The 27710-nt window shown below is 40.6% G+C and overlaps 1 protein-coding gene across 8 annotated transcripts in view; it reads right to left on the reverse strand.

Annotated features, from left to right (window-relative positions):
• The window catches only part of B3GNTL1 (UDP-GlcNAc:betaGal beta-1,3-N-acetylglucosaminyltransferase like 1), a 106916-nt gene that overhangs the window by 12491 nt on the left and 66715 nt on the right, over positions 1 to 27710 (reverse strand). For 7 of the 8 annotated variants that reach the window (XM_048323372.1, XM_048323375.1, XM_048323374.1 and 4 more), the window contains 3 exons: positions 22223 to 22318; positions 14096 to 14220; positions 6132 to 6267 (listed from right to left, as the gene is read on the reverse strand). In XM_048323372.1, coding sequence (XP_048179329.1) covers positions 6132 to 6267; positions 14096 to 14220; positions 22223 to 22318 — 357 coding nt within the window. Of the gene's footprint in view, positions 1 to 6131; positions 6268 to 14095; positions 14221 to 22222; positions 22319 to 24987; positions 25056 to 27710 lie in introns of those variants that run through there. The other variant, XM_048323377.1, reaches the window with a different exon arrangement.

Here is a 27710-nt window from a genome sequence, read left to right on the forward strand (position 1 = left end):
GGGAAGACACGTTTGAGAAAGATAAAAGCCCTTCTCTGGCTGGCTCTTCCTAATAAACACAGGGGCTCTGCAGGGCCAGGCTATCAGACCTCCCTGGGGAAAAGGAGATTAATGGGCAGCAGATCCTCCTCCAGTGGACAGCCTAGGAAGTCACTGAAGGACCAGGAATGACACAAGAGTGCCTTGGGGTGCAGCTGGGACTACCTGCCTGCTTCAGCCCTGCTATGATTACACAATTTGTTGTTTGTTTCCTGTGTGACTTGCTGGCTACTGCAGAGAATGTTTCCTCACACTTCCCATTCCACTCAGATTTCATAATGGAAAAACTGAAAGATTTCACCAGCTTAACAATGTCCTTTTATGGTGAATGATCTGCACAGGATTTTATTCCCCCATCTTCTTTTCACCTGTGGTTTGGTTTAGGTGTGTAACAACCATTTACAGAAAGCAACAACATGTTACAACATCACAGCACCTTCTCAAGGTCTGTTGGAGCTGGAAGGGCACGAGAGGCAAGTTTTACATGGGAGAGTGAATAACTGAGTAGAACTGACAGAAAACTGGAGAACTCCTTCAATAAATGGTCACCTGCACACTGTGGCTTCTCCCTCCCCGTTACATCAACTGGTCCTGTCAGAGCCACCTTCAAAGAGACAACCTGCAAACTCTACAAAATCCTATGGGAGCAGGTCTTCCCTGCTGCATTCCCTCCACATCTCGTGCAATCCCCATCTGTTTTAAACTTCCAGTGACCCTGTTAATTCTTCTATTTATAATTCCTCCATTGAAACTTGTAGAAAGCCTCAGAAGCATGTTAATATACATCTCTGCAAAAGCAAAATCAATTCTGGCCATTCATGTCAAAACAAAGTATCTGAAAGCATTACAATGCAAGTTTAAATAGATACAGCCAATGGCAAACAGAACAAGAGACACACAGAGGCATAAACAGCTTCTGCCACGACATGGAACCATCAGTCACAATCTGAGTGATTTTCTGTATCAGGAGCTGCTTTTATTTCACCTCTTTAGCATTAGAGCCAGGACAGAAGCTGTGGATATCTTTAAATCCCAAGCATGCATTTCATTATTCCATTTAGACACCATTCCACTGAAAATAGCAGTAGCTTCCCCCTTTTCCACATATCCATAACAAAGTCACTGGAGGATTTTAATACCAGAATCCAACATGCAAAATAAGCTGCTAAACACTGGGCATAAAACATTCCCCTTATTATGAACAACATACACCTGCCTTCATAGGTAACAGGGTGGGACCTTGCTGCCAGAATCTCATCCCTACAGAGTGGAACAGAGTCATGCCAGGCCTGTTCTGGGTGTGCACAGCTCTGTGCTGACAGAACAGAGCTTGCAAAAACCACTTCCTCCCAAATGGAAAGAGCAGGGAGTTTTCCTGGCCTTGAAGCATTCACTACAGTCCAAAATGAAGCCTCTGTTTACCCCACGCCATTTTAGGGTGTTTTATACCTGGATTTAACTGAAACTTTCAAATTTCATCTCTCTCCTTGTCCTGGAGGCTTTTAACTTGCGTTCACTTTGCCATTCCACTGTCAAAGTGGGTGTAATATCCTTCCCTTTATTCCTGTCTCTTCGCTTTCCACGTCCCCACTCCAGGCTCTGATAGTACCACTCACATACTTCTGGAGTGGTTAAAATGCTACAAAACTTAACCATTCCTCAGTTCTGGGAGTGGGCTGAAGGACCAGAGCTGCAACACAAGGTTTGGTGACTTGGAAAAAGGCGAAGGGAAAGCAGTGGATGATTTTAAACAGTTGATGAGCCAGGAAAAAGGGCCTTCAAAATACTTTCTCTGTTTGTCACCACCAGACAAGGTTGTTCTAGAGGGATGGCATGGCCTGGGCTGTGTACAAGCACTGCTTCCAGGCCACTAATGAGCTGATGCTTGTTTGGTCCTTGCCCCTGCTTTTCCATGAGCCACTGGAACACTATTTTCAGCCATCGGAAATGACACAAAATGTTAATGCTGAAGTTCTCCTTTTAGCTAAAGCTTGATGGAGAATAAAAGAGCAGACAAGACAGCTCAGAAACCCTCCAGGCACATGGAGCATCCCAAAAACATTTGGTTTCCATCTTCAGCTGCAAACTATAGACACAACGGATGTGTTTTAAACAAAAAAAGGTCTGTTTGACTTCATTCTTGCAGAAATGCTAATACTGAACCACTGTCAGCAGTGTGAATCAAGAAGGGGACAGCCAGGAAGCAGAATTTCCCTAAGAATACTGAGATCATGGTAATTAATTCATAAAAAAACCTACCAGTGGAATCATTTTTTTCGTGTGTTGCTGTTTAGCAAAAATACTGAGCCTTGGATTTTTGCCTGAATCCTTTGGAGACAAAACATCATTTTAATATTCACCATACAGATGGCTGAAGGAAAAGGGAGAATTGCTGAGGTGTCCTTTTCTCTTTTAACATAACCATAAGTCACATTCACACTGTTTTCCAAACAGACTAAAGCAACAATTTGTTAGTGAGTATGAACACAGCCAGACTGCTGCTTCCTAGAATTGCCTGAATTTTGTTTCCTAAGAAACAATGCTCTTTGGCACAGGGCAGAGCTGGACTTTTCAAACATCCCACAAAGACCTTGTCAGCATAAGAAATGCAATTGCTTTGTTTGCCAGGTTCTGAAAATACTAAAAGCATTCTTTTTTTGAAAAAGATGTTTTCTTACACACCCTAAGCCTGACAGTTCAAATTAATTAATTCTCTACTTGAGGATTTAGTAGAGTCCAGGTGTTTTTTTCAAAATTACAAAATAATACAAGCTGTATGTAGTAGGTCTTTTTTTTGGGGGGTGGGGTGTCATTATTAATCCTAGGAGTATCCTAGGAGTATGTGTCCCAAATTTTCTACAGGTACTTAGTGCCAACTGAGAAAACAACCCTGCTGTGACTCCACAGTCCAGCCAAAGTCAGTCTCAGGACATTTGATGAAATTCTGCATCTCAATAAAACAGTGCAGTCAAACAGAGCACAAGTAAAATTTTCAGGAGTCTAAACTGACTTAAAGTATAAAACCAACTAAAATTAAGTCTAGACAGAATATAGCTCTCTAAACTTAATTTTAGATGGTTTTATACTTTAATAGATTTTTATATATAAAAATAATTATAATTGTCATTATGATTATTATATAATATAGAATGAAATAATATATCGATATAATTGTTATAATAAATTAACAAATAAAGCATACATAAACTTAGTTAAATCTTAGTTAAATTATACAGCTAATTTTGGCAATGTCACCGGCACTGCAAAGGCCATTGGACCTTTTAAGATCACACTTTTACACAACTGGACCTTCAAGAGGAAGAAATGGTAATTATATTGATGTAATGCATCATCTTCTGCCCTTAAGGGGCTTTTGGAATTGTGCTTGAAAGGTGTCTAATTTGCATAATTGATGAATTCATATCTCAGGGCCTCCATTTATTTACAGGACAACACAAGATTCCACTTGCAGATTCAAACATACTAAATCTCTGGTGCTCTCATAATTAAAAATATATGAAAGCTTCAATCTTGTTAAGTTGGTCTTTAAAGGGTGAGACAGGAAAAGCATTTTATTGTTTTCAGGACTGGGAAGGATGAAGCAACAACTATTTACAACCTTTGTTCATATGGGATTTTAGAGTCTTTGGCAAGAGTTGCAGATTAGTCACAAAATACCTGAAGGATCTTAGAGGAAAAGTATAATACGGAGTTTCTCTACTGTCCTTTTACTGTTATTCACTTGGAATAAAATGAAAACTGCCACGAGTTACTGCAAATTATATGAATTTATTTGCTGAAACTGCAGCAGCATAATCCTTTGAATAGCTCCTGCAGAAGTGAGATCTGTTCCCTACTTCTGCAGCCTTTTGCCAGTGACTGATATGAAACACAGGGATATCATTTAAGCTTCAGTACTGGCTGAGGTGGACAGACTTGGGATCTCACTTTTGGAAAAGCCAGGAAGTTACAGTGGCAATCATAATGAGCCTGAACAGACCCATAGAACAAGTGCTTTAATCACTACAGAGAACACTAATTTAATCAGAAATCAGCTACCCCAAAGCCTCTACTCTCACTTAGGATGACACAAGTCCTTTTCTGAAGGTATTTATCTTCGTTTGCTGCTGAGAAAGCCCCTGAATCCTTCAGATAACCTGTCAGACTGAGGGGATGGTTTGATTGCTCTGCCTAGGGTGTTAAGGATCACTGTGCCTGCGTTTTAGCAGCAGTTTTCTGCAGCACATGTGCAAACTGAGCCACACTTGGCTCATGAAATTGCATCTGGCATGTGGGTTTGCTGAACGTGTCTGCTACAGCAGCCAGTAACTCAGGGGTTAATGCTCGGTGCAGAACTCCAATATCCAACCAAACCCTGCTGGAATATGTGCAATTGTAACCTTGACAGAAGCAAAACAGCATCCCAGCCTGAGCAGTGCCAAAGCAAACGTTAAGGAAAGGTCAGGGGGAGGAGCGCCAGGATCCCGCTAATTGGAACCACTCCGGGGCTCGTGTGCGGGGCACGGAGCTCGTTCCCCAGGAAAGGAGCTGGGCCTGGCGTCTTGGGCAGGAAAGTGCCAAAACCACAACAATATTATTTTTCTCTTGCATTTTTTATCCCCTCTTCTGTGACGTCTTTAAGTTGTCACCCTGTGTTGAACGGGGTGTTCTCCACCTGCAGGAGGAGGTGGCAGATGTACTCCAGAGCTTGGGAGAGGCTCTGTCTGAGCACCAATCTCCATTTTGGCTTGGTACAAAAAAAGCTAGAAAACAAAACCAAACAAAATCCCAACACCTGAGATGGTGAGACAGCACCAGAAAACCCAACACGGTCTATTTTTTTCTGTAACATCTCAAAAATCTACCAGACAAGCTGCCATCTCTTCCCTTGGAACTTATTTCTCATTTTCCTAATTTTGCAGAGAGAGAAGTACAATGGCTGCTGAGTGTCAGCCCAGTGGCTGTAGCCACTCAGTGAAATTCAAAAGGTGCTCAGCAAATAGTAATGAAAGAGAATATTTTCATCAACCCCCCAAAATCTTGTGCACACTGCACTGCATGACCAAGATAAAATCATATTTAATGGACAGGTCTGTCCTCTCTGAATGAAACAACTGATTGGAGACACGTAGCATTTAACATCTTTTCATACAGCTCACCCACTGCCATGTGATGGCAATGACTGAGGGATGGCATTGGAGTACCAAGCAGGAAATTCAGTTCCATTTTTGCTCTGTACATTTACTGTCTGAGTGTCTCCCATGCCTATTCAGTAATTTTAACTATGTGTATACAAATGTCTTCTATTTTTTTTATGTGTGTGGTCTGAGGGCCACAACATTAATCAGGTTTATATACATATTTGTCATTTTGTCTTTCCATCCATATTCTTAAGAAAACAAAAACATATTCAGCAATAAAATGAATGTTCTGTGGCTCTTTATAAGAAACAGCCATTTGACATTAGCCCTAAAGCCTTTATCTAATATAGAGTTATTGCACACGAGAAAATGCCATAAAAATAAGGTATTTAGACTCTTGGGCAAATCTGTCCTGAGAAATACAAGCATTTTCAGCTGACTGTAGATGGGACAGTCCTGTCCAGCAGCTTCTACTCACCCACTCAGCCCACACCACACCCTTTTTTTGGGCAATCGAGCTTTGCAAAGGGAGTCACAGTGACCAGGAACTTGTCCAGTATCCACTTTGGAACTGGGCAAATATTATCCACATATGGATGATCCTGGACAAGGCAGTTCAGTATTATACAACCCCAACAAAGAGTAACTCTACTCACCCTGAGTACCTGGCTACTACAGCTGTGTCTCACCTATACTTAGCTACCAGCAGGCAGCAACATGGTGCATTTCTTGCTCTCCATACCCACCATAAGCTCTAAACAAAGTATCATGGCATTTTAAAACAAGAAATACATCGCTCAGAATATTGAGAATTTCCCCAATTTATGTTAATTATCAACATCAACTTTGGGGATAAAATATTGTATGAGAATTCTGCTGCATTAGATTAGAAGAATCAAGGGGGCATATGAAGAAGAACTGGGTTTGTACAAATGTTACTTTCCAGCTCACCTTTTTCCGATTAGCTGGTGACAAGCTTCTGTAGAGCTTCTTGCCTTGCTTGCCAGCATTCCAAATGGTGAACGATGTCCAGGAGCTCAGGACTCTGTCCTCAAGAAACCTGACTCGGTGATTCCAGATGGTTTCCCTGGAGAGTTAGAAACAGGGCAGATTTTGACTTCTAAAACTTTTAGCACTATTATCTACCTGTATGCATATGTACACACTCACCTACATGTAAACCTGACCAAAGGGATTCACATAATAGGAAAAAAAAAATCACATCAAAACATTATACTGGAAATTTCTGAGGGAAACGTGGAAAAGAAATTCTGTGGAAGTTCTCAGACAAAAAACCATTCAGATAGATAGGAAGCAGCAGCTACACAATTTGTATTTTCAAGAACCCTCCCAGATCACAGGAATGTGAAAAGCTGCAGCTGTGATAATGAAATTCAACCCTTCCCACTCCTGTACTCACCTGTGGACTGCTCTAGAACCCTGCAGTGACACAAAGCTTGTCCTAAACCCAAGCTAACCTCCTCCAGTTCATCCTACCATGTCATCGTTCACCTTGGCTGACATGAAGCTGGAATCTCACAAATTTAGCTTACCCCTAGCAGCACCCAGTGCTACAGCATAAATGCATTTATTTTGTGGTATTTGGGTGCCAAAGCCCTGAATCAGCGACAGCCTCCAGCAACAATCACTGAGCTGCAGAGTCCCACACAAACCACGCTGTTACACAATTCACACTGACCAACCTGCACATGTCAGACCAAGTAAGAGAGATTTAACTGCAAAAGTTCCAAAGGATTATTCAGCAATGACACAAATGTGACTGTCCCTTTATTTGAAGGCAACTTCCGTAAGAAACTGCATTTCTAGAAACAAAAAGCAGTGGACTTTTTCTTCTAAAAACCGGTATGCTTCATAACATTTTTAAAAACATTCTTCAGGAAAAAGAAAACCAAATTGGCAGATGTCTGTTTGCAATTACACCTGTAAGTCTTCATCTTTGGGGTAAGTTCTACAACGTAATTAAGCCAAGTGGTTGAGGAAAACAAGGGTGACACTAATACCAAATGACAGATCCCACGGCTCTGGAACCAGCAGCAAGGGGCCATCCAACAGACTTAGATACTGAAGATCTGCTGACATCTTCAACAGGTTCAAGACAGGTTCTCAGAAAGAGAAAACAATGTCAAGGAAAGCAGTTTGTTCATGGTCCATTTCTCCCAACTGGCAGATCTACTTGGACTATTACAGCTTTTTTTCATGTTTGAGTGTGTATGTTCTACCCTATAATGTAATACTTAAGTCTACGTAATTTATCATGGATTAAAGAAAACTGCCTGCTGTTAAAATCACCCGGTTTATTTCCAGTGTTCATTTAGTATTCATTAACCAGGAATCCACCTCAGACTTATTAAACAGTGTCCTAGATAAAATAAACTGATTTCCTCAATTTGACAAATGAATCTTGCTAACCTACATCTCCTGACCAGGGCACCTTGAGCTGTAACATGCTTTCACAGGCAATTCTGAGGGACACCTCGTTGTGTCTCCTTATTTAAGGCATATCTTCAAAGAGGGTTTTCCATTTGCTTATTTGCATCTTCCTTCACAGCCCTGAGTCATGTCCTGAAGACCACGCAGCCCTTATAGGACCGAGGCACAAGGACTCTTGCTGGGATTGCTCCTCAGCTCCAGTGACCCCGCTTCACTTCAGTACAGCCAGATCCTGCTTAGCACTTCATTGCTGACCCTGGCATGATGACCTGGAAAGGACTTCATGCACAAATAAATGGACCCAAGCACAACGGCCATCCCATATAAAATTTCCCCACAGTTTCAAGGATGACGGCTCTGCACCAGCGTTTCAACTAATGGAGAAAAGAAATTCTTGGATTTGATCAAAAATCTCTTCTAATGCAACCACAAGATGCATTCCTGCTGCAGAGCTTTAACTGCTGCTGGCATCCTTTGACACTTGCCTTTTTCCATGTTCATTAGAGCACACTGTAGTCCCAGAAGGAAAGTTAAAGGAATAAAGTATGAAAGTCAAGTATTTTTCCAGGATCACTTTACTAGAAATTTTAGAGCTTCTGTGTGCTTCTAAAAAGGAAGATTATTGCTTTGCACATAAATGGAAAGGTTTTAAAAGTGATTTTCCTTTGAAATGTGACCTCAGAAGGATAACACCGTATTACATTCCAAAGGAACTTCAGAATCTGTTCTGTTGGCTTGAGTGACACCGCCAAGTTTCTTTTCCACTTGAGTTTGCAACATTAAGAAAGCTAAAGTAAAAAACCAGGCAGCCTTACAAGGCATGAAAAGAACTTCTAACTAATTTCTAGGTGCAGTGCAAACACTGCAATCTACCTCCAGGCTTAGAGAAGATGTTTCTAATTGTCATGGAGATGGATGTCCCAGCACAGCAGTATTGGTTCTTCCGAACAGTTTGTGGTTGCTGCCTGGGTCATGGGAGCCTCTGTGCCGCAGGAGTGCCTATTGAGGTAAAATTCAATCAGCACAAATCTCAGTGTTGTTAATCACCCATGAAGATTTCAGACTGAAGCAGATTTACTGACTCGTCTCACCTTTGAATGTTATCCTGGAAAAAGCAAGCAGGGAAAGCATGTAAGAGAACTGCACTCCGAAATAAAAGGGTATGAAAGGTATTCAACTCCAAATTAATTGGATTGTTGTTCTACCATGAGAATATTGTCAGACAGCTTCATTTAACACCAATAAAAAACTTTCTTAAATGCCTACTGTGGGATGTAAAAATGAAGCCAATACACTCAGCAGTTGTGATTTTTTGCTTGCATCACTATGAGGCATTCTTATGGCAATGCCCACAGAAAAGCTCTGAAGCTCACATCCCCATATTGTGTGTTTCCAATGAAAAAATCAAGTTGTATCAAACACTTTAAAGTCTTGAATTAACCCTGAAATACTTTTAACAGTGCAAGCTGAGATATCAGATCAATACAGAACTGAGGGGAGAATTTTGACTGAGCTTTTAGAGTGACACTCACAGACTTCATCCTTGTGAGAACTCCCTCAGCACAAACAATCCCACACGCTGAAGCAAAAGGGAGCTTACAGGTGTCAAAGGGGAGAGTTTCGGTTATTCCCTCCAGGTTTCCGGTTCACCTAATTTGCCACATTTTTTGATGTTTCCAGAACAGATAACTGGGATTCCTGCCTCGAGGGATAAGGGAATGCCATTTTCCCATCCTTTACGAGCCAGTGCAGGTGCACCAGACAGGAGCTGTAGCAACGTGCAAAGGGTAATTAAAGAAAACGCTTGAAACGATCTAGAAGTTGTACAAACCACTACTCAGAGGTGATTCTCACAGCTATTTTCAGATTATGCATTATTACATACTTACAGCCACCAGCAAAACCTAGCAGGTATTATTACTCTGCATCACCCCAAATCAAGACTGCTTTTCCTACCCATCTCAGAAAAGATTAGAGTAAGCAATTTGCAGTAGCCTTTAGTACCATTCCCAAGCCTGTATTCAGTTCACAAGCTCTTCCTCAGCCAGAAGGTGGGACAAAATTCTTCTCACTGTACAAATTAGTTCCCATATCCTAACATTCTTTCTTGACCCTAAGTCTTGAAATACATTCTTTTCCCCATTTCTTTTGTTTCGTTGTCACAACTTTGTAAAAGAAATGTTAGAAGTATTTCCACTTGAAGCGTTAATTTTTGAGGCTTGCATAATTTTCCTAAGATCTCACTTGCCGTGGCCCCTCAATGCTCATCAGTTACGGAGCCTGGGAGGAAGAAGAGGACCTAAAATCCTGCAGGAGTGAAATGAGGGTATTCATGCAAAGGGTGAGAATGAGTACGCCGTGTGCTCCTCAGCCCCAAGTAGTTATTACCAGACCATCCACCCAAGCAATGCAACAATGGAGCTCTGTTAAAAATGTGTGGTGACCCACTGACTGAATACAGGAGTCAAGAAACATCTGCTCTACTCCTATTTTGAAATGAAAGATAATGTGACAATAAAAGCAATATGATTTAATGTCTGAGCTCAGTCAAACCTCGCCATATTGCTGCACTGCCTTTCCCCTCCGTCCCCCAGTGAGGCCACATAAGTGAATCCACAGAGCAAAGACAGATGTACAAGTACTTGAGAAATGCAGAAATACAAGCCCAATATCCTGAACAGTACTGGAATTTTAGGCATCGATTGCCATCCACAGAAACACTATAGATCCATAAATCTGACCTCTCCTCTCTGTGCTGGCCCTGCACAGTGCTCAGGTAACGCCAAGCGGGAAGAGGAGCTGCCCAAGTGAACGGCCTCTTCCAGGGCCTTTTTATTGATGGCAGCACAAGACAGTTCTGTGTGATAGGGCAACCTCACCTGATCGATAAAGCAGAGATGGAGGAACAGAGAACTTCATAATCGCAGTGAGAGCTGAAAAAACAGATCCCCTACAGCTAGTGCTGCATGCAGAATTCAAGGCCCTTACCATCCACAGGAAATTCAGAAATAAATCCTGTTTGAACCTTGGCCATACTGGTGAATAAACTGATTTCTTTTGCCGTTGTTGTTCTGTTGAACTTCATGTGAACTTATTAAATGCTGGACTATACTGAGTTATTACATTTACACTGTTAATAGGTTCTATTAATGTCCGAGTTCATCTTCAGGTCACGGGTCATTAGCTGAGGCATGGTTTGCATTGTGGCCTATTTTTCATGAAAGGCTTATTAAGAGAGACAGAGACTATCAATGTTAATGGCATTTACTTTTCAAGAATCTAATGAGGTCATTAGTTTCCATGTTTAATTGAAGTGCCAAATGCAAGCGTAGAAGATAAAAATGCAGTTGACCTCATCTTTATTTCAGCTCTACAGGAATATGTTACGCTATTCCTCTCCCCTGCCTATTTTTGGCCGTGTATGTTCTTGCAGGAAATGAAGGAGGCATTCCTGTGCTCACCACAGATACGAGACCCAGCCTCAGAGCACCTCTGCAACAGCCAAATGTGTGTTTCACACTAAGCGCCTGTTCCTCTTCGCTCAGATGACACTGGAAGCTTCCAGTGCCTGAAACCAGATGGTTTCAATAGATTATGGAATTCTGGTTATTCCTGCAGACCAATATCATACTTGTTCTGAGCACAGGGGATCCGAAATTACTGAAGCCTTGAAGGTGCACTTCACTTTTTCTGTGTAAAAGGGAATTGCCTGAATCTTGGACAGGAGGTACAAACCTTATTTTCCAAGTATATTAAATTTGTCTTGACTAAAAACTTGTAAACTGCTCCAAGGATTAGCTGCATGCCCCAACCACCTGTCTTCATGAGCAGCACTACCTAAAGACAAGTGCAATGTTTTACTGCTCACCTCACTCCAAGCTCACTTTCATCTCACAGTGAGGTATTGTTGTATACACAGTTCCTTTCTCTCCCCCTGGGCAAGAGAAAATCTATGAACTTTAAAATGTTTTTATTATACATCAGGCTTTGTTACTCCAGTACTTCTCACTCTAAAGCCAGCTCTGATATGGTCTCACATCAACATAACGTGGCTGTGCAGCACTGAGTACACACAGCCCTAGGATATGACACCAAACAAAGTGATTTAGATCCAAGAGATATGCTAGGTAGGATTTCGTGTGTGAATTCCTAGCTGAAGAGAACTTTCTCAAAATCCAGCAGGTATCCACAGACTTTGGATGAAATGACAATGAGAACATGCATATTTCTGCATGCACCTAATGAAATCTAAATATAGGCACTGAACTTCATGCAGATTCTGTCACGCACCCAAAACATTTAATAATGCAGACTGATGCCTCCAGGGTAAGGGAGAATGCACATAAGATTTAGTTTCCTGCTTCACAGATATTCTCAACTCTAGATATTTGTTCCAGAAGGATACTAATCATAGGAAATGACCTAAAGCACATGAATGTTTACAATTATACATACTAACTGGAAAAAAAAAGAACCAAATGTCACTTCCCAAGCAGTTTTACATATATTTTACAAAGTCTGAAAATGCAGTGAGGCTTCTTTCCCCCTGAATGGTTCTGAAAGACACCCACATAAACTGAAACCATCACAGGCTACGAGAGACTGTTGGCTTTGCTGAAAAGAATGAATGATGTACCTGTGTATAAAAATGTCCTGCTATGGTTTTTAAGACTGAAACTAGGCATAAAGTGTTAAAAAAAAATAACCAACTTTCCTACAAACACCATTTTGATCTCAGACAAGATATTAATTTGGCTGATGAGTTATTACTTCCAAATCCAGGTCTAGGCTAACTCAAAATTAGAAAATGACACAGGCCAATGGCAAAAAGCAAAACACCACAGAGAACTGCTCAATAAAACACACCATAAAGCAAAAGCCTTCTAGAAAAGCCAGAAGATGCATTAAATAAGGTGGAATGACCAAGAAGCAAATTAGGCAAGACCCAATTTAAATTATAAACTTAAACCTTTGTGAGTCCATTAATCTCTTTTTGCTCAACGCGCACCTCGGTCTCCAGACACAAACACTGGGCAGCCCTTCACGACCTGGGCAACAAACAAGGGAATGAGGCAGGACAAAGAGCTGTTGCACAACCTCGTGTTTGGAAAGTCACACCAAATATCATCCCCAGCAGCACCAGCAGGAAGCCAAGAGGAAGAGCAGCTCGCCTGATTTCTTAGAATGAGACAAGAAAGGCGCCAATTTGGACATCCACCCTGCACATCTGAAACAGCTCACAGCATTTCCACATTCCCCCAGGATGCTGTAATTCAGGGTGCTTGTGCCACACAACCTTGGAGATCTGAATAAGCAACAGCTTGCAGTAAATTCAAAACAAATTAATTTCCAAGAATTAGATGCTTTCCCACAGATCGGAGCAAAAGGCTTCCAAGAGTTCTTAGCATCCCATAATGCGTGGCTGAAAAGTTGGTCACTAACTGCCAAAAGGATCACACAGTAAAAGAGGGGGGGAAAAAAAAAATCCTTACATTTAAACATGAATAAAAAGGAAAATAATATATTTCGTGCTTGTTTACAAAATCAAAATCAGATGTACTATTTGCTTGAATGACCTTTTCATAGCTAAATGATTTTGTATAGATACGCACATACACATGTATTTATAAAGATTTGTAGTGACATTAACCATAGGTGTACTATTTATGGGACTTATTTATTTTACACTATATACACTATATACATTATATATGCAATAATACAGGGATGGACAACTAAAATGTACACAGGGATATTCAGATTTACTGGTCAGTTCTACAAAGCCATAAAAACAGGACTGTCTGAAAAATGTACTTACATCATTAATGAGTAAGAAAACAGTTTATTTCATTACCACTGTGATTCTGGCATGGGATTCCTAAAGGACAGTAAAACCCATATAATTTTTTTTTCATGTCAATACCTAAAAGAAAGGAACAACTTTGGCTCAGCTTGCAGCATGTAGAGGAATCAGCAATTCAACACCTCCTTTAGGGGCTGAGCAGCCCTGGAAAGGCAGCAGGCAACAAAGGCACCTTACAAGGAAGCACCTGAGATAATTACTCCTAAACATCCTCAGGGATTTTTCAAACCTCATTATCTGATTTAGATGGTTTAGACCCTTTAAAATAAGAAAATAATATATGTAAAGGGAGCACATTATCAGATTAAAGGTTTGGTTTTGGTCTGGTTGGTTTTTTTTTTTTCAAAAGACCATTTTTGTTGGTATTACAAGTTTCTGTTTACTTTTTAAATATTGAGGCAGTTGGTTTTGAAATTAAGCCTTAACATTTTAAAAATATTTTTTACATTATGGTTCATATGGCAAAAACCATGAGAATGAAACCCTTGCATGTTACATATTAAAAGTCCTAATTAAATACCCCAATACAATTTCACCATCTTTGCTGCCTATGCTCCAAGACAAACCCAACTTTTAAATTCTCCTAGAAACCACAGCTTACTCTAGGACGGAGTGAGTCGCAGCCTGGGGATGGTACCGGTAGAGCAGGAGGCAGCGGTTCACACGAAACACTTCACCACCCTTCTGGAGGTGTTCATAAAAAAACAACAAATCTTCTGGGACACCCTGGAACAGAAAACAAGTTATTCCATCAGTATTCAATTACGTCTGAAGTGGTTTTATTTTTCTGCCAAATTAATATGGTTTAATAGAATTGTTATTCACAAATGCAACTTTTCTGTTGCCCAAGGAGGTTGTGGATTCCTCATCCCTGGAAGGGTCCAAGGCCAGGTTGGATGGGGCTTGGATAAACCTGGTTTAATAGAAGGTGTCCTGAAGGTGAAACAGGAAGATCTTTAAGTTCCCTTCCAACCCAAGCCCATCTCTGACTATAATATTATTTGTGTATGTCCCAATGAACTTATCTAATGGGTCATGAAATAAATGTAGCTAATGCTACTGAATGACCAGTGCTACTTAAAAATGAAGTGCAGCTGACTGCAAGGACAGAGATAGAAAAATCAACATCATCTCATTTTGACAGGGATCTCAAGCTTGGTGCAGGTGAATCCAAAAGGAAAAGAAACCCAGCTGCTAAACAGCCTGTGCAGCCTAAAGTTCCATGTAACCAAACAGCTCATACTGAAAAGGATCAGGGACTTCAGAAGGAGTTTGTTTCTGTTTTACTGGAATTCTCCTTCTTTCTCTGCTTGTCATACAGATACTGGTCTCTGCTTAGGAAAGGTGACTCGGGCTCCATAACAACAGACCTTAATAAAAACTGCAATAAAGGCAACCTCAGAATGAGGCAACATCTGAAAACAGAATTTTATTGTCTTGAAACTTCCTTCCGTGGTACATTCATCCTAATGGGATTGCATCCAGTGCTGCTGAAAACACTACAGGATAAAACCTCCCTCAACTGTGGATCTAGCAGGATCTAGGAAAAATTAGAGATTTCACAATCACTTCAACATTTTCCACTTAAAAATCAGAGAATCTTCACGCAAGAGATGCAGTGGCAGAAGAGCAATCACATGGCTCATAGCACCCAATTCTGTTTTGAGGCACATGAAAGCACAAACCCACATTTCAAGCCCTATGCAGAAGGTAAAAAAGCAGCATTTATTTGTATTTTGCAAAGCTACAACTTCTTGAAATACTAGAACATCTCATTTTTTCATGTTTAAATACAGATATTTCTTCCCCCCAATACAGTGCTTTAAAGGTCACATGGTTTTACCAGACTAAAAAGCTCCCTTTTATAAAACCAGGTGGGTCAAAGAAAATATTCAAGTGTAGCAACAATAAAAAGCTGAAAGATAACATGACAAAATTGAGAAGGAAAAGAAGGTGAAGAGATTGAAATACATTTCTTTCTGTAGACAACATCACATACACAAATAACCAGGGCATAAACCTCAGCCTCAATTTTAACACAGAAAAATAATAGGAGTACAAGTTAAAAAAATGATATTGAATTTTTTCCCTATTACTACAGCTTCTGAGTTTCTTCCATAATTAAGAAAATGAGATTCTCTAATTAAAGTGCTGGACTGGCCCTCTAGTTACGAGAGCAATACGGTTCAGTGACTGTTTCTCATACCCACCAGGCTGAGTAGCCAGAGGGGTGTGGAAGAGAAACGAGAAAAAAAAAAAATCTTTGAACCCTGGAAAACAATTCCAAAACACTCAGCTGAACATATGGATCTTGGGAGAAATCAGAGTCCACTCAGGCTCTGGAGCCTGCAGTTGCAGCCCTGGCTCTGTGATTCATGTGTGACACCGAATTGGGCCAATGCTCCCACACTCTGCAGGGAATGGACTCTGCTCCAGCTGCTCTCTGAGGGCAGCTCATCTGGAGCTATTGGCTGCCTTTGTAGACATTGCTGTGAACTCTGGTTTAAGAGCTGCAATGCAGAAGAAAACTTTTAGACAACCTCATACAATTTATGCTTTATGTGAAGCTACTTTAAAAGCCATAAAAGAAATCTAGGAGAAGCTGGAGCAGCAGCCAGCAACCACAGTCACCACGAACACAAGAAAAACACAAAATCAATTTCTTTCCATCTATCTTGTAGCCCTTTCTATATTTTTTTCTCATTCTAGGCTTAAAGGGAAATACTGAGCCAGCAGCAAAGTTTAAACCTTTTTCTCTTTTCCGGTCACATACCAGACTGTGTCTCAGGGCACAAGTGCAGCACATATCAGCTTGCTGCAGGAGTCAGATTTTAATTCAGATCTATGATTACATCACAGACATCTCAGCAATTCCTTTTCTTTTGGATAAGCATTTACGTTATTCAAGACAACCATTCATATGTATATTTAAGAAGAGTTACTGCAGAAGGAAATGGATCTTTCAAAACACTGTTTGGTTCCAAGTGCTCTTTTGCTTTCCTGTAACTGGCAGAAATACTCTGGAAGAAAGCGCACTCAGCCCTAGGAAGGAGCAGGTGCCTTGTACTGCTCAGCAGTGGCCTCTCACATTACAAAGGAGCAGCACTGCCATGCATTTTTCAGAGGAGGAAAGATGTTGACTGCGTTATGGATCCTGCAGGGATGGGACTTCCTACGGCTCTTGAGCGTGTAAGTTTGCTGCAATACAAGAGTTCCTTCCCAGTTGAGATCTATTATTGGATCCAGATGGCATTTGAAACACCAAGAATCTTTGTGAAACAACACAACTTTGAAAGAAAAAGCTGTTTAACCACTAAAGGGATATTTTAATGTATTTTTTTGAAAATTAATACCCATAGCTAAAAGTATCAGTTACCCAGCATTTCAGCAATAGGCTACCACATCAATAGCTTTCAGCAATAATAAATACAATTAAATTGCACAGTTTACATGTTACTGGACTGCATGCAGAATTTTCCACATCACAGGCAAAACCCAACACCACATCCTCTGCTGCACTAAGGGATAAACTGATTACAGCTCCCAGAATAAAGCACAGCCTGCCCCTCCTCTGCTCTAAGCAGCCAAATGCAAAACCATCGTTCAGTTCAGCACATTCCTACTGAACAGGGGAAGGGTTTCTGTTGACCCAGTATTTGGGGCAGGTACTGCTTGCTGTGCTGAGGGTTGTACTGATGAGAGGACTGGTTTTTTATACACCATGGGGTGTCAAGCAGAATCCTAACTTGAGTTAAAGTAACTCCTTCTTCAGGGGCCAAACACAAAAATCTATGATCCTTGTCTTGCCATCCTCTCATCGCTCGCTGTTCTCACTCCTGGCAGCAAACTGTGCTCCAACTGCAGCAACCTCAACATTTTTCAAGGGGGTTCAAGCATCTCACAACAAGCAATTCTGGCTACAGTTCTTGCACCTCCACCATCAGTAAAGATGAAGAGCATCAGTAGGGACGACCAGCAATTTTTGGAGGAGTTTGAATGCAAGTGATGCCCTGTGTGATGCTGTAACCATTAACACCTGGTGAGATCATGCTGTAGCCCTGGGATGACCAACAGGAATTTCTGCAGCACCTCAGGCTGACAGCAGTCCTTCCCTTTGGTCACTTGGACAGAAACCACCATGGGGCTGTAGAGGCACAAACACAATATAAAATCTGCCTTTTACTGCTAAATCAAATAGACAAGAGTGATTCTGCCACAGAACCAATCTGTCCCAACTTCCTCAGCCATCTCTATTCAGCCTTGTCTCAGTCACCTTTGACTCCCTGCCCTTCCCCAGCTCCCAGGCACTCTGGCAGATCCTTGTGAGCACAACCAGTGGAGATTTAGCCTGTGCAGAGAAATCTGACTGGTGAAAATGGGAGATCTAACATTGTTTCATGTATACATGCAGTTATAAAAAACAGTGATGATGAACAAGAGGAGAAGTACATCAATCCACATGGGAGAAAAGCCTTGAGGTTTGGAAAAGCTTGGTCCTTCCTTTGATCAGGGGAATCAAGCAAAACAGGGCCATGACTTAGTACACATTTTGTAAACCAGTCAGCACCATCGGGGTAACTGTTGGACAGAAAAAACCAAATTGCTTTAATTCATCAGAGGAGCCTAAAATTGGTGCATGGAAAGAATTAAATAGCTATTAACAGTTTTTCTACAGGATTATCCAAGATATTAAGTCTCTCTTTCTGCAGATCTGTCACTTCATTTCTTGGCTCTCATCCAAATCATGCCTTTCCATCATTTTGCCTTGATTATAGGACCTGGAGCCCATCAGCATCTATTCCATTGTTTGGGAAATAACAGGTTAAAGGAAACTCCAAAAGGTTGTTTTCACCCCAATGTCTTGGCACAGAGAAATGCACTTAAACAAATATGATGGGGAAGTCAAATGGAAGGGAGGTGGTAAATTCTAAATGATATTTAATAACACACCAGCAGAAGATATAATTAGAAGTGTGTTATGGGGTGAATTTTCAAATAGCTTATAAACTGTAATTAACCAGTGGCTCCACCACTTTTTTTCTCCTTTTTAGATCTAATATTGGTCTCTGTTCAGCCTTAACTATATCAAGCCAAAACCAAACAAAAAACCCCCAGTAGTGTCTGTGTTGTATCCTGATTTTCTCCAAAGCATCTTGATAAGCTGTTTGACAGTCTGACAATATTTTAATTCACGTGCCAAAAAACCAAATTCCTACTTAGCCTTTTACCTCTCAGGCATTATTACAACCCCTTGCCTTTCTGAAGGGAATGACATTTGTGTGCTCTGGCAGAGAAAGTGGAAAATTGCATCAGTGAGTGCCTAACAGCTACAGAGTTACCTCAGAGCTTTACAGCACGGGCTACAGTCTCCTGTGCTCAAAAGGATATTTTGACACCTCCTCAGTTCGGGTTTTTTGTGACCTTTTATCACAAAAATAGAATGAAACTGAGCTGCAGACACTTTGTTTGGAGGCACAGTTTGTATTCAGAAATGCCAGTGGTTTACAATGCGCTATTCCATCTGGGACTCATTAAGAATCATTTCCCCCTGTTTACACGTCGAGATTAGCTCCGAACTTAAAGGCTGTCACTCCATTTTCAGTTTTCATACACTTAAAAAGGAAGGATAAACACAGGGGTGACAGGAAATTCAGAGCCAAGTTGTGGTAAAATTCTAGAGAAAGAGACAAATTTGGCATGTAACAGTTGTGATGGGGAGAGTAATTCTGCCTGGAGAGAGCCAAGACTCTGCAATTTTCCACACTTGCATGGAGTGGAGCCTGCAGGTTAGCAATGCTCATTTATACAGCTCTCCTTGCACTCAGCATTTCTGTCACACACATGAAGCAATAACTTTTCTTCACTAATATCAGACACCTCTACCCCTGCACATGACTGGGGAGTTCCCCACTCTTAACAGCTTCAAAATCTGCTTTTCTCATCATACCAGAACACAGACATTTTTTTCCTCAGCACAATTTTTTGTGATGCTTTTGGACACGGTTATTACTTTTTAACAATGGTGCTACTTATTAGGAGACACCAAAAACTCCAGCAGCAAACCCACTGATGGCAATGTCACACACTAAGTGTCAAGTGAGAATTCTGAAGGGTTTAGTGAAGTGCTGCTACATCTTTCTGTAAGGAAGTACTGCACTCTTTATCCAAAATTGCTGGATAACAGGAAGATTATTTTCTTTTAGTTTCCTAAAAAAGGTGAGTCAGAAACATGGTTCATGTGCCTCTTCTTCTAGCAGGGGGTACTATTTGAAATGTTACTTTCTAGGCTTGTGACCACTTCCATTGTATTATCTTAGTCTCAGAACACCACCAAAGCTTGCTAAAGCCTTTTCAGTACTCCTGCTTTAATTATCATTTATCACAGACTGCATAAATAACACCTCTACCATTTTAGTTAATTAATACATAAAACAGGCTCTTAGAGACCATTTATGAAGATACTATTTAGGATTTTGTTTGGACCTAAAAGGAATATGCAGATCTTGATCAGAAAGAACTTCATTAAAAAAAAAAAAAAAAAATCTGAAAAAAATCTGTTTCACATAAAGCCTGGATGGCTGGAGAGAGACAAACATATCTACCTGGAATAAAAAAAGGATTACACCATAACATATCAATTTGTATTTTATCACTCCACCCATACTGTTACCATAAACATCAAATCACAATTTCTTCCATGGAAGAATTACCCTCCACTTTTCCTAAGCACTAAAATATGAAGAACAGGTGTTGGGATTTAATTTCAAATGAGAAATGCAGCTCTTTGGCAAGAAACAGTTTAGCAAATGGAGAAGGCCAAAACATGGAGATTTGTTGGCCTGTTCCTGTGTTTACTTCCAGCAATATGACACTTGCAAGTCTCATTAATAAACACTAACTCAAAAATGGAGATGGAAGTGATCAGATTAACACAGATCCTGGGTCAGGTCAGAACAGGGATGAGACCCTTAAGAGTATTCTCAGCTCTGCTGATACACAGAGAAAATCTTTCTTTGCCTCAAAGGAATTCTTTTCAAATGAAAATGAACAAGTTAAAGCAATGCTAAATACTTTGCAACACTAAATGCTGCAAGATTTAAGACTTGATTTTGTGTCCTTTAAACCCACAGAGGACAAAGGTTCGGCTTCATTGCTTGTGTCCATTGCTTTGTTCAGATCTGTCCTTGTTTGTAGGGTATTTTTCTGTATCAGCCAGAGGCTGAGCTTGGACATGTTGGACACTTTACAACAGGGACAAACAATATGTTCAACTTATCACTGGTAATTCTTAAAACTAGAAGGATGTATCATGCATTGTGGCTAAAAAATCATCAGGATTAAGGTTGTCAGTGTATTACAGCTGAATAACCAGTGGCATAGTTCCTCCACAATTATACAGAGAGATCAAAACAGAAAAAAACCCAACTCATAAAAACAAAACAAAGAGATAAAAAAACCCCAAAATGAAAAGCAAAAAAGCACAGAACAATAGTCTATTTAACTTAACCTCTTGAACTTTATTGTTAGGCTTGCTGTTCCATTGTTGATGCTGCTTTAATTTGCTTGCTTTCTTTTTGGAACTTACTAACAACACTCAAGAAGTTGAGTCAAACATCCTTCAGAGAGTGAAAATACAATGATAAGAAATAATAATAAAAAAGAAATAAAGAGCATTTGTAGCAAATGTAGATTGTATTGGGAGCCAGGCACCATTCCCAGCTCTTCCACTCACCCACCATGTAATTAAGGGTAAATCCTTTCACTGCTCTAAACAATTCAGTTCTCTGCCTGCTGTCTCCTTATAATTTTTTGGCAGCCCAAAGAATAATATTTGTAAATCCTCATACATACACACACATGTGTATGTCTGTGTGTATATATATACACTGCATGGCACGGAAAGGCTTCATTTAGAAGCTATAAAAATAATAAACATCATCATCATCATGTGTTGTAGTTTAAATAATAAAATAGGAAATAGCCTTAGAAGATTTTTTTAGAGTGCTAATAAATGAAAGCTTTCAAAAAAAAAATTCATAACCACCCACTTTAGCCCTAAAATCTCACCAAAACCACTGGAAGCAAAACCCCTCAGAACCAAACCACACAAAATGGATCCAAATGTGTCTAAATTAGATCTATTTGTCAACATATTTCAACTACCACAATAAATACTACTAACACACATGCATGGATTTTATTCCATAAACATGCTGATGAGCTTACAGCAATCAAATTGAACTCATACAGGAAATTCATAGAGACAAAGAACACCTAACTGTCAGGGAAGGAACACTTCTGAGATCACAGGTATTTAATCTGTAACCTCTCAGTCCTGATCCTTGAGGAGAAGCTACTTAAAATCTTCCAGAGACAAAAACTAAGATTGACAAGAGAACACGAGACAAGAGGATAAATGAGTTTTAGTGGTAGTTACGGCTCTTCTTTCTTCATCTCAGGGATATAAATCTCCCCCCTTAGTGAATATACTTTTATCTCTCTGCCATCCTGCACCTTACTTCCCTCCCAATCTCTTTCAGCAACCTACTTCACCTTGCAGGGATAGTTCATAACAAAACTATGGGCTCACTTGTTTTTAGTTTTCTGATCTGCTGCATCTATTTCAGGGACCCCTTCCCCTAGTGTTCCTTAATAAGAGGTGCAGGGCTCTCAGAGGCTGCTAAACAAAGGGATGCTTCCTGGACTACACATCATCTGCACCACTCACCTTTCCACCCTCATCAAATCTTCCCACGTGAAAAAACCATTCTCGAGAACAGAACCAGGTTGGCATGATCACAGTAGGCCCATGGGAGGTAAACACCTAGGAAAGAGGTAAAAAAAGCCAGTCAGCTAACAGAATATCCAACCCAGCAGCTGGTGAGGAACAAAGCAGACCTTACACGTTCACCTGAAATTATGCCTATGCATAACCTTCAGCAATTTCAAGCACTGAGGAAAGCAAGGGCACTGAGAAAATGTGGCATGTGCTCAGTGTTGAAAGCACACTGTGCCAGAAACTCCCAGGTGCCACAGCCCAAAAGGTGAGTCTGGTTCCTGCTTCATATTCCATGACCTTCTCTTCTATCCCAAGCTGCAACACGTGCAGAGTTCTTAAAACACTTCTCCAGATTTAGAGTATCATACTGGAGTTGGCACTTTATCAATAATGGTGATGTTGATATTGGAGTGAATGAATCGAGAAGAATCGTGGGAAATTCTTAAACTGAATCCTACAATTGTTGAGCATTGATTTTTTTTCCATTTTATATTCCTTATACATATATTAAGCAGGAACTTTCGCTGATCTTTTATTTCTGCCAAAGACACTTAAACCCTAATCAAGCTTGGACAAGTAAAATGCAGTTTGTTTTAAACATTACCTGAGTACTATGGATTTGCTACCCAGGGGTACCTGTGATTAAAGGTTGTTGGAAAGGAAGAGCTTTAAGGAGAGAAAAGGGAGTAACTATTAATTTCATCCTCTTCACCTGTGACAGCCAAGAACCATACAAATGGGTCTTTGAAGCTTTAAACAAACTTCTTGTAAATACAACAGTGAAATAAGCCAGAATGTGAATTACAGAAGGTAAACTGGTTCTTTCTTTTAGCACAAGATGAAGTATCCAGGCAAAGAAGAGACCAAACTTGTCAAACACAGCGTGCAAAGTGAAGGCAGAAGCTTGTGCCTGCTTCCAACAGTGACACAAAAACTATGGAGCACACCCTGGGTTCTGAAGGCAGAAGAAACCAACCTCACAATTACTGTCAGTCAAACACCAGTGACAATGTTGATCCTGCAAGCTGACAATTTCATAGCAGGCTACAGTGGTAATATTAATATTCCTGCATAGCTGAAGTTCTTAAACTAAGAGCATGGGTGTACATTTGTCACATGCATCTCAGCACCTACGTTTTAAAGGTGCTCCTCTTGATGTCAGCCTGAGGGAGCTCCACAAACTCTTCTTATGTCTGGCAGCTTCCATTTCCACATATAAACATGGATTTAAACCCACATACAGACACTTAAATCAATTGTCCAAATGAATCAGATTAGAAATCGAATCAAAATTCAACAGATGAGCTACTCCCACTTTTCTTATGGGCATCTGCCCAAACACAGGCATCCACTTCAGGGTGAAGCACGTGGCATGCTGACTCCAGGAACACAGTGACAGAACCTCACTGTCCCTAAAGGGATCCTAGGGTGACTCATTTTCATACAGACACTTCGATTCTAGGCAGTCATATTTAGTGGGAACAATCCTATCACCTAATGGCTATGGCTTAACACATCAGCAGGTTGCCCAGAGCTGAAATACTCTAGTTCAGAGGTGCTAAATGTAAAAAACTCCCCCCAAGAGTCAGTGGGAGCTGAAAGAGTCAAAACAATCCCAGAAAACCAGAGCAGACGTGATTACTCAGTACATGGTTATTAGCTCCACGTTAATTACAGGGGCAATTGAGTATGGCCTGAACCAAACAATGGCCAAACAGTAATCCCAAAAGAAAACAGGAGTAGGGAGAAAAGCCAGGCCAGAGGGCATTGCATTGAATCTCATTTCTGAATGAAACAAGAACTTCAAAAGCAAGTCTTGAGCCCGTTGGCACTTGTGAAATGTGTTTGGAGAGGCCAGAATGCCATTTCCTCAGTGCTGTCAGGTCCATCAGAGAACAGAAATGCACTTCACCTTAGAGATGGAGCTCAATGCAAGCAGCCGTGCTCACGTGCAAAAAGCATCCCTCCCAAACATCCCAGATAATGGGTGCTCCACTGACACAGATACTTCAGGGAAACCAGACAGAACAGATTTGAAAAACTTGAGAAAACCCATCCAAAAGCCACTTATGTTAACCCAGATGATGATGATTTCATAGCAGACCATCACACACTGCATACACCGATGTCTGTCCTAAAACCAGCAGTGTTGTATGGCTCCCTGCCCATCTCAGCAGAGATACCAGAGGAGAATCACACAGGCAAAACAGGGACTGATGATGCCACACATGATTTTAGGATCTTATCCTTAAACCTACACAGCACAGCAGCTGAGAGTCAGTGAATTGGCAAATAAACTTTTTCTACAGGAATACTTACAGTGCAACATCAAAACTATATTTAGGAAATTCATTTGTGCTGCTGTCACAAATTCACACTACCTTGTCCCTTGCTATGTAACAATAACTTCTGTGAAGCTGAAGTTCTCTTTTTTTGTTGTTGTTGATGTTGTTAGCTTAGTCTTCAGCTGAATCTCCTGATCCAACAAACCACAAACCAGCAGTGCTACCACAAAGGAGGATGTAGGAGAACAGGGCACCAAGCAGAGAGAACAAGAACCTTCTTTTCAGCAGCAGCAGCGATAATCCAGAAATAATCTTCAACCTGATAAAACTGCTAGAAGTCTACATTTACACCACATCTACATTAGCTGAAGAGCTCTCCCACTCATCCTGCCTTTGGCTACACACCCCAGTCACAGCACTGGCACTCACCTGACCCCAGGATGGATCAGAGCACTACATCACTAAAAAGCCATTATTTCCCTTGTTTTTAGTTTTCTACAGCTTTAGTTCTCTGAATCAGTTCACTGTGGGGTCAGAGCAGCAATACCACTGACACACTGGAGAGGGAAGGAACAAGCTTTGGAGAGGAAAACAAGCCCTCCCTTTTTGGTCACTGCCCACAGTTAATCAGTCCAGCTGTAACATAAAACTGCATCCTCTGAATACCCACTCTGATGGGAGGAGAACTGGCCAGGAAAAACACTACCTCCTAACAACTGTTCTGAAACACTGCAGCATCTGCCAAACTTCTGAAAACCACCTTCCAGAGCTATTGAAATTTTATCTTCAAGAGAAAAAGAAAATAATCTCAACCTTCTTCACTTTGGAAAGTCTATATTTCACCTTGGTTTAGTCTGATGGGAAAGTTTCCTCTGTATTTCTTTTTTGCCTATTCTTGTCAAAAACTCTTGCCAAGGTGTTAAAAAATGGTCAAATTGCCTTATTCTGTGATAAAAACTGCAACTTCTCACTTTGTGAGACTGACACTCTAGATTTTATCCATAAATCTTTTAGATTGCATGGACTGGAACGAGAGAAACAAAGAGGACACGCTAGTCTTAACTTGAAAATCAATCAGAAGCAGAATGTGAATGATGGTGCCATGAACTGCTATGTTTAGTTTTCTTGGAAATATTCTCCAACTGTGCTTAACAAATGTCTTGTGTCACCTTGGAACATCAGTGGGTTTTCAGACCTCCTTGAGGAATTAATTCAGTATATTGGAGAGCAGGTTGGACCTGTGAACGTTTCCCACACAGCTGGATTGAAAGATTAATGCTTATTAATAATACTTGTTATTAATTACAGTACACTGTATGCTGTAAAAATGATCTAAATATATGAATATGGTTGCATGAAACCAACTTGTTAAAAACCTGTTACAGAGGTGTAGCTGAGGTATAAATCTGTTCAGCTTCAGAATTCTTGAAGAACAGTGTTGTGATAACCTAACTGGAATCCATCTTCAGATGATGGGCACAAACTCCTATTTCAGCATCTTATTTACTAAACTATTTAGAACTTTTATCACTCTCTGGGTTTATTCCAAGGATCAAGTCACAAGTAATTGAAACTGGTTTGTTCTTGTTCACTGTTTGGCTATCGAATTACAGCCAACTGTTACACAGATTCTCTGAAAATAAATCCAAAGAACACAAAGAGTTGATAAAGTGACTTCCATTGTTGCATTTCAGAGCTGTCAACAGCACATGGAACTCTGGTTCCCACTGATGCTCACTGCTGATCATGTCAGCATTCGGTGCAAAATTTCAGTTCCAATACAGGGAAAGGCTTTTGTATGTTTACAGTAACATCTCAAGGAAAGTTCTACTTGCTGAAGCAGCAAATCAAAGTCTAACAGCAGCGTGACAAAAGCAGACATGCAGATGGTGAAACAACCTCATCACATCAGATATCATCATGCCACGCAGGACACAGAGGGGAAATCGGGCAGTTCACAAGAGCAACAGATTTAATCACGGGCCCAGACTGCTTTCCAAAGCAATGAGCTAATTCCCCAAAATCCACTACATGTTTAATTCTACTTATGCTACAGCATTTTTCAAAATTATATCCACACAAATCAAGGATTAGAACCAATCTCCTCTGTTGAGATAAATGAAGCTTCCTAATATCCAGGGACAGACATCGACATGCTAGAGGGTGGAAAAGAAAACAAATCCCATGGTGGAGGGCCACAGTGATTTTGTGAGCTGGAGGCAGACTAAAGGACATCCTTTAAACAACAACTTTGAATCCTTTAAAACATCCTTTAAACAATCCTGACCTTGAAACAATGCTGAGTTAAGATACCCGTGCATTAATTCAGCAGCGAATTATTAATTAATTTTAACCAGGACCTTGTCACTGAAGTGTACCAGGTATTCATCCAGAATCAGGTGTGTGTGTGTGTGTGTTAGTGTGAGGGAGAGGTACAGAACGTAGGGAAGAGAAAACAAGACTCTTCCTACTTCAAAAAAGTATTGGGCAAATAAGATTTTTCAAAAGAAAATAACTACAATAAGCTTCGTTAAGCTTTTAGGGACCTAAACAGCCAGCGTGGTATGGATTCCATGCAGATAGTTTATATTGTACTGAACTGCTGCACCCCTTCCTAGGCCTGCACAAATAACTGCCTGTGTCACCTCATCACTGCAAGCTTCGAGAGCAGCTGAAAATCCTTCTGGAAAGAAGCTGGAATCTGGCACAGCAAAAAGTAGATTACAGAAATAAACCATACCTTGCCTCTCTGTGCAGAAAAGCTGGTATATCCACAGCAATTCTGGGGCAGCCTGACTGAAAATCAGTGGTATTTAACCTTCACAATCCCAAACTCTACAAGGAACAAAACTAATGAAAAAGAGTACAAGAGTCTGAGAACTGCTAATGCCAGTGAAAGCAGAGAGCATTCAGCACCTCTGAGAAGGTATTCCTGCTCCTGGAAAATTTATGACCTACAGCTCCCTGTGATTTCCTCTGGATTTGAAGCCTGAATGAAGGCTGGAATGTTTCACAGTTTGCAGGAAACACAGGATCTGCAAGAACAGAGCCAGTGAGAGGAGCTGTGAGATGATGTTTGTTAATGCAAAAAGGGGACAGTAGTGGGGAAAAAAGCTGAATTTGGCTGAACTGCTGTAACAACCTCCCTGGCT

Source organism: Corvus hawaiiensis, chromosome 19 (genome assembly GCF_020740725.1).
Source record: "Corvus hawaiiensis isolate bCorHaw1 chromosome 19, bCorHaw1.pri.cur, whole genome shotgun sequence".
Taxonomy (NCBI): Eukaryota; Metazoa; Chordata; class Aves; order Passeriformes; family Corvidae; genus Corvus; species Corvus hawaiiensis.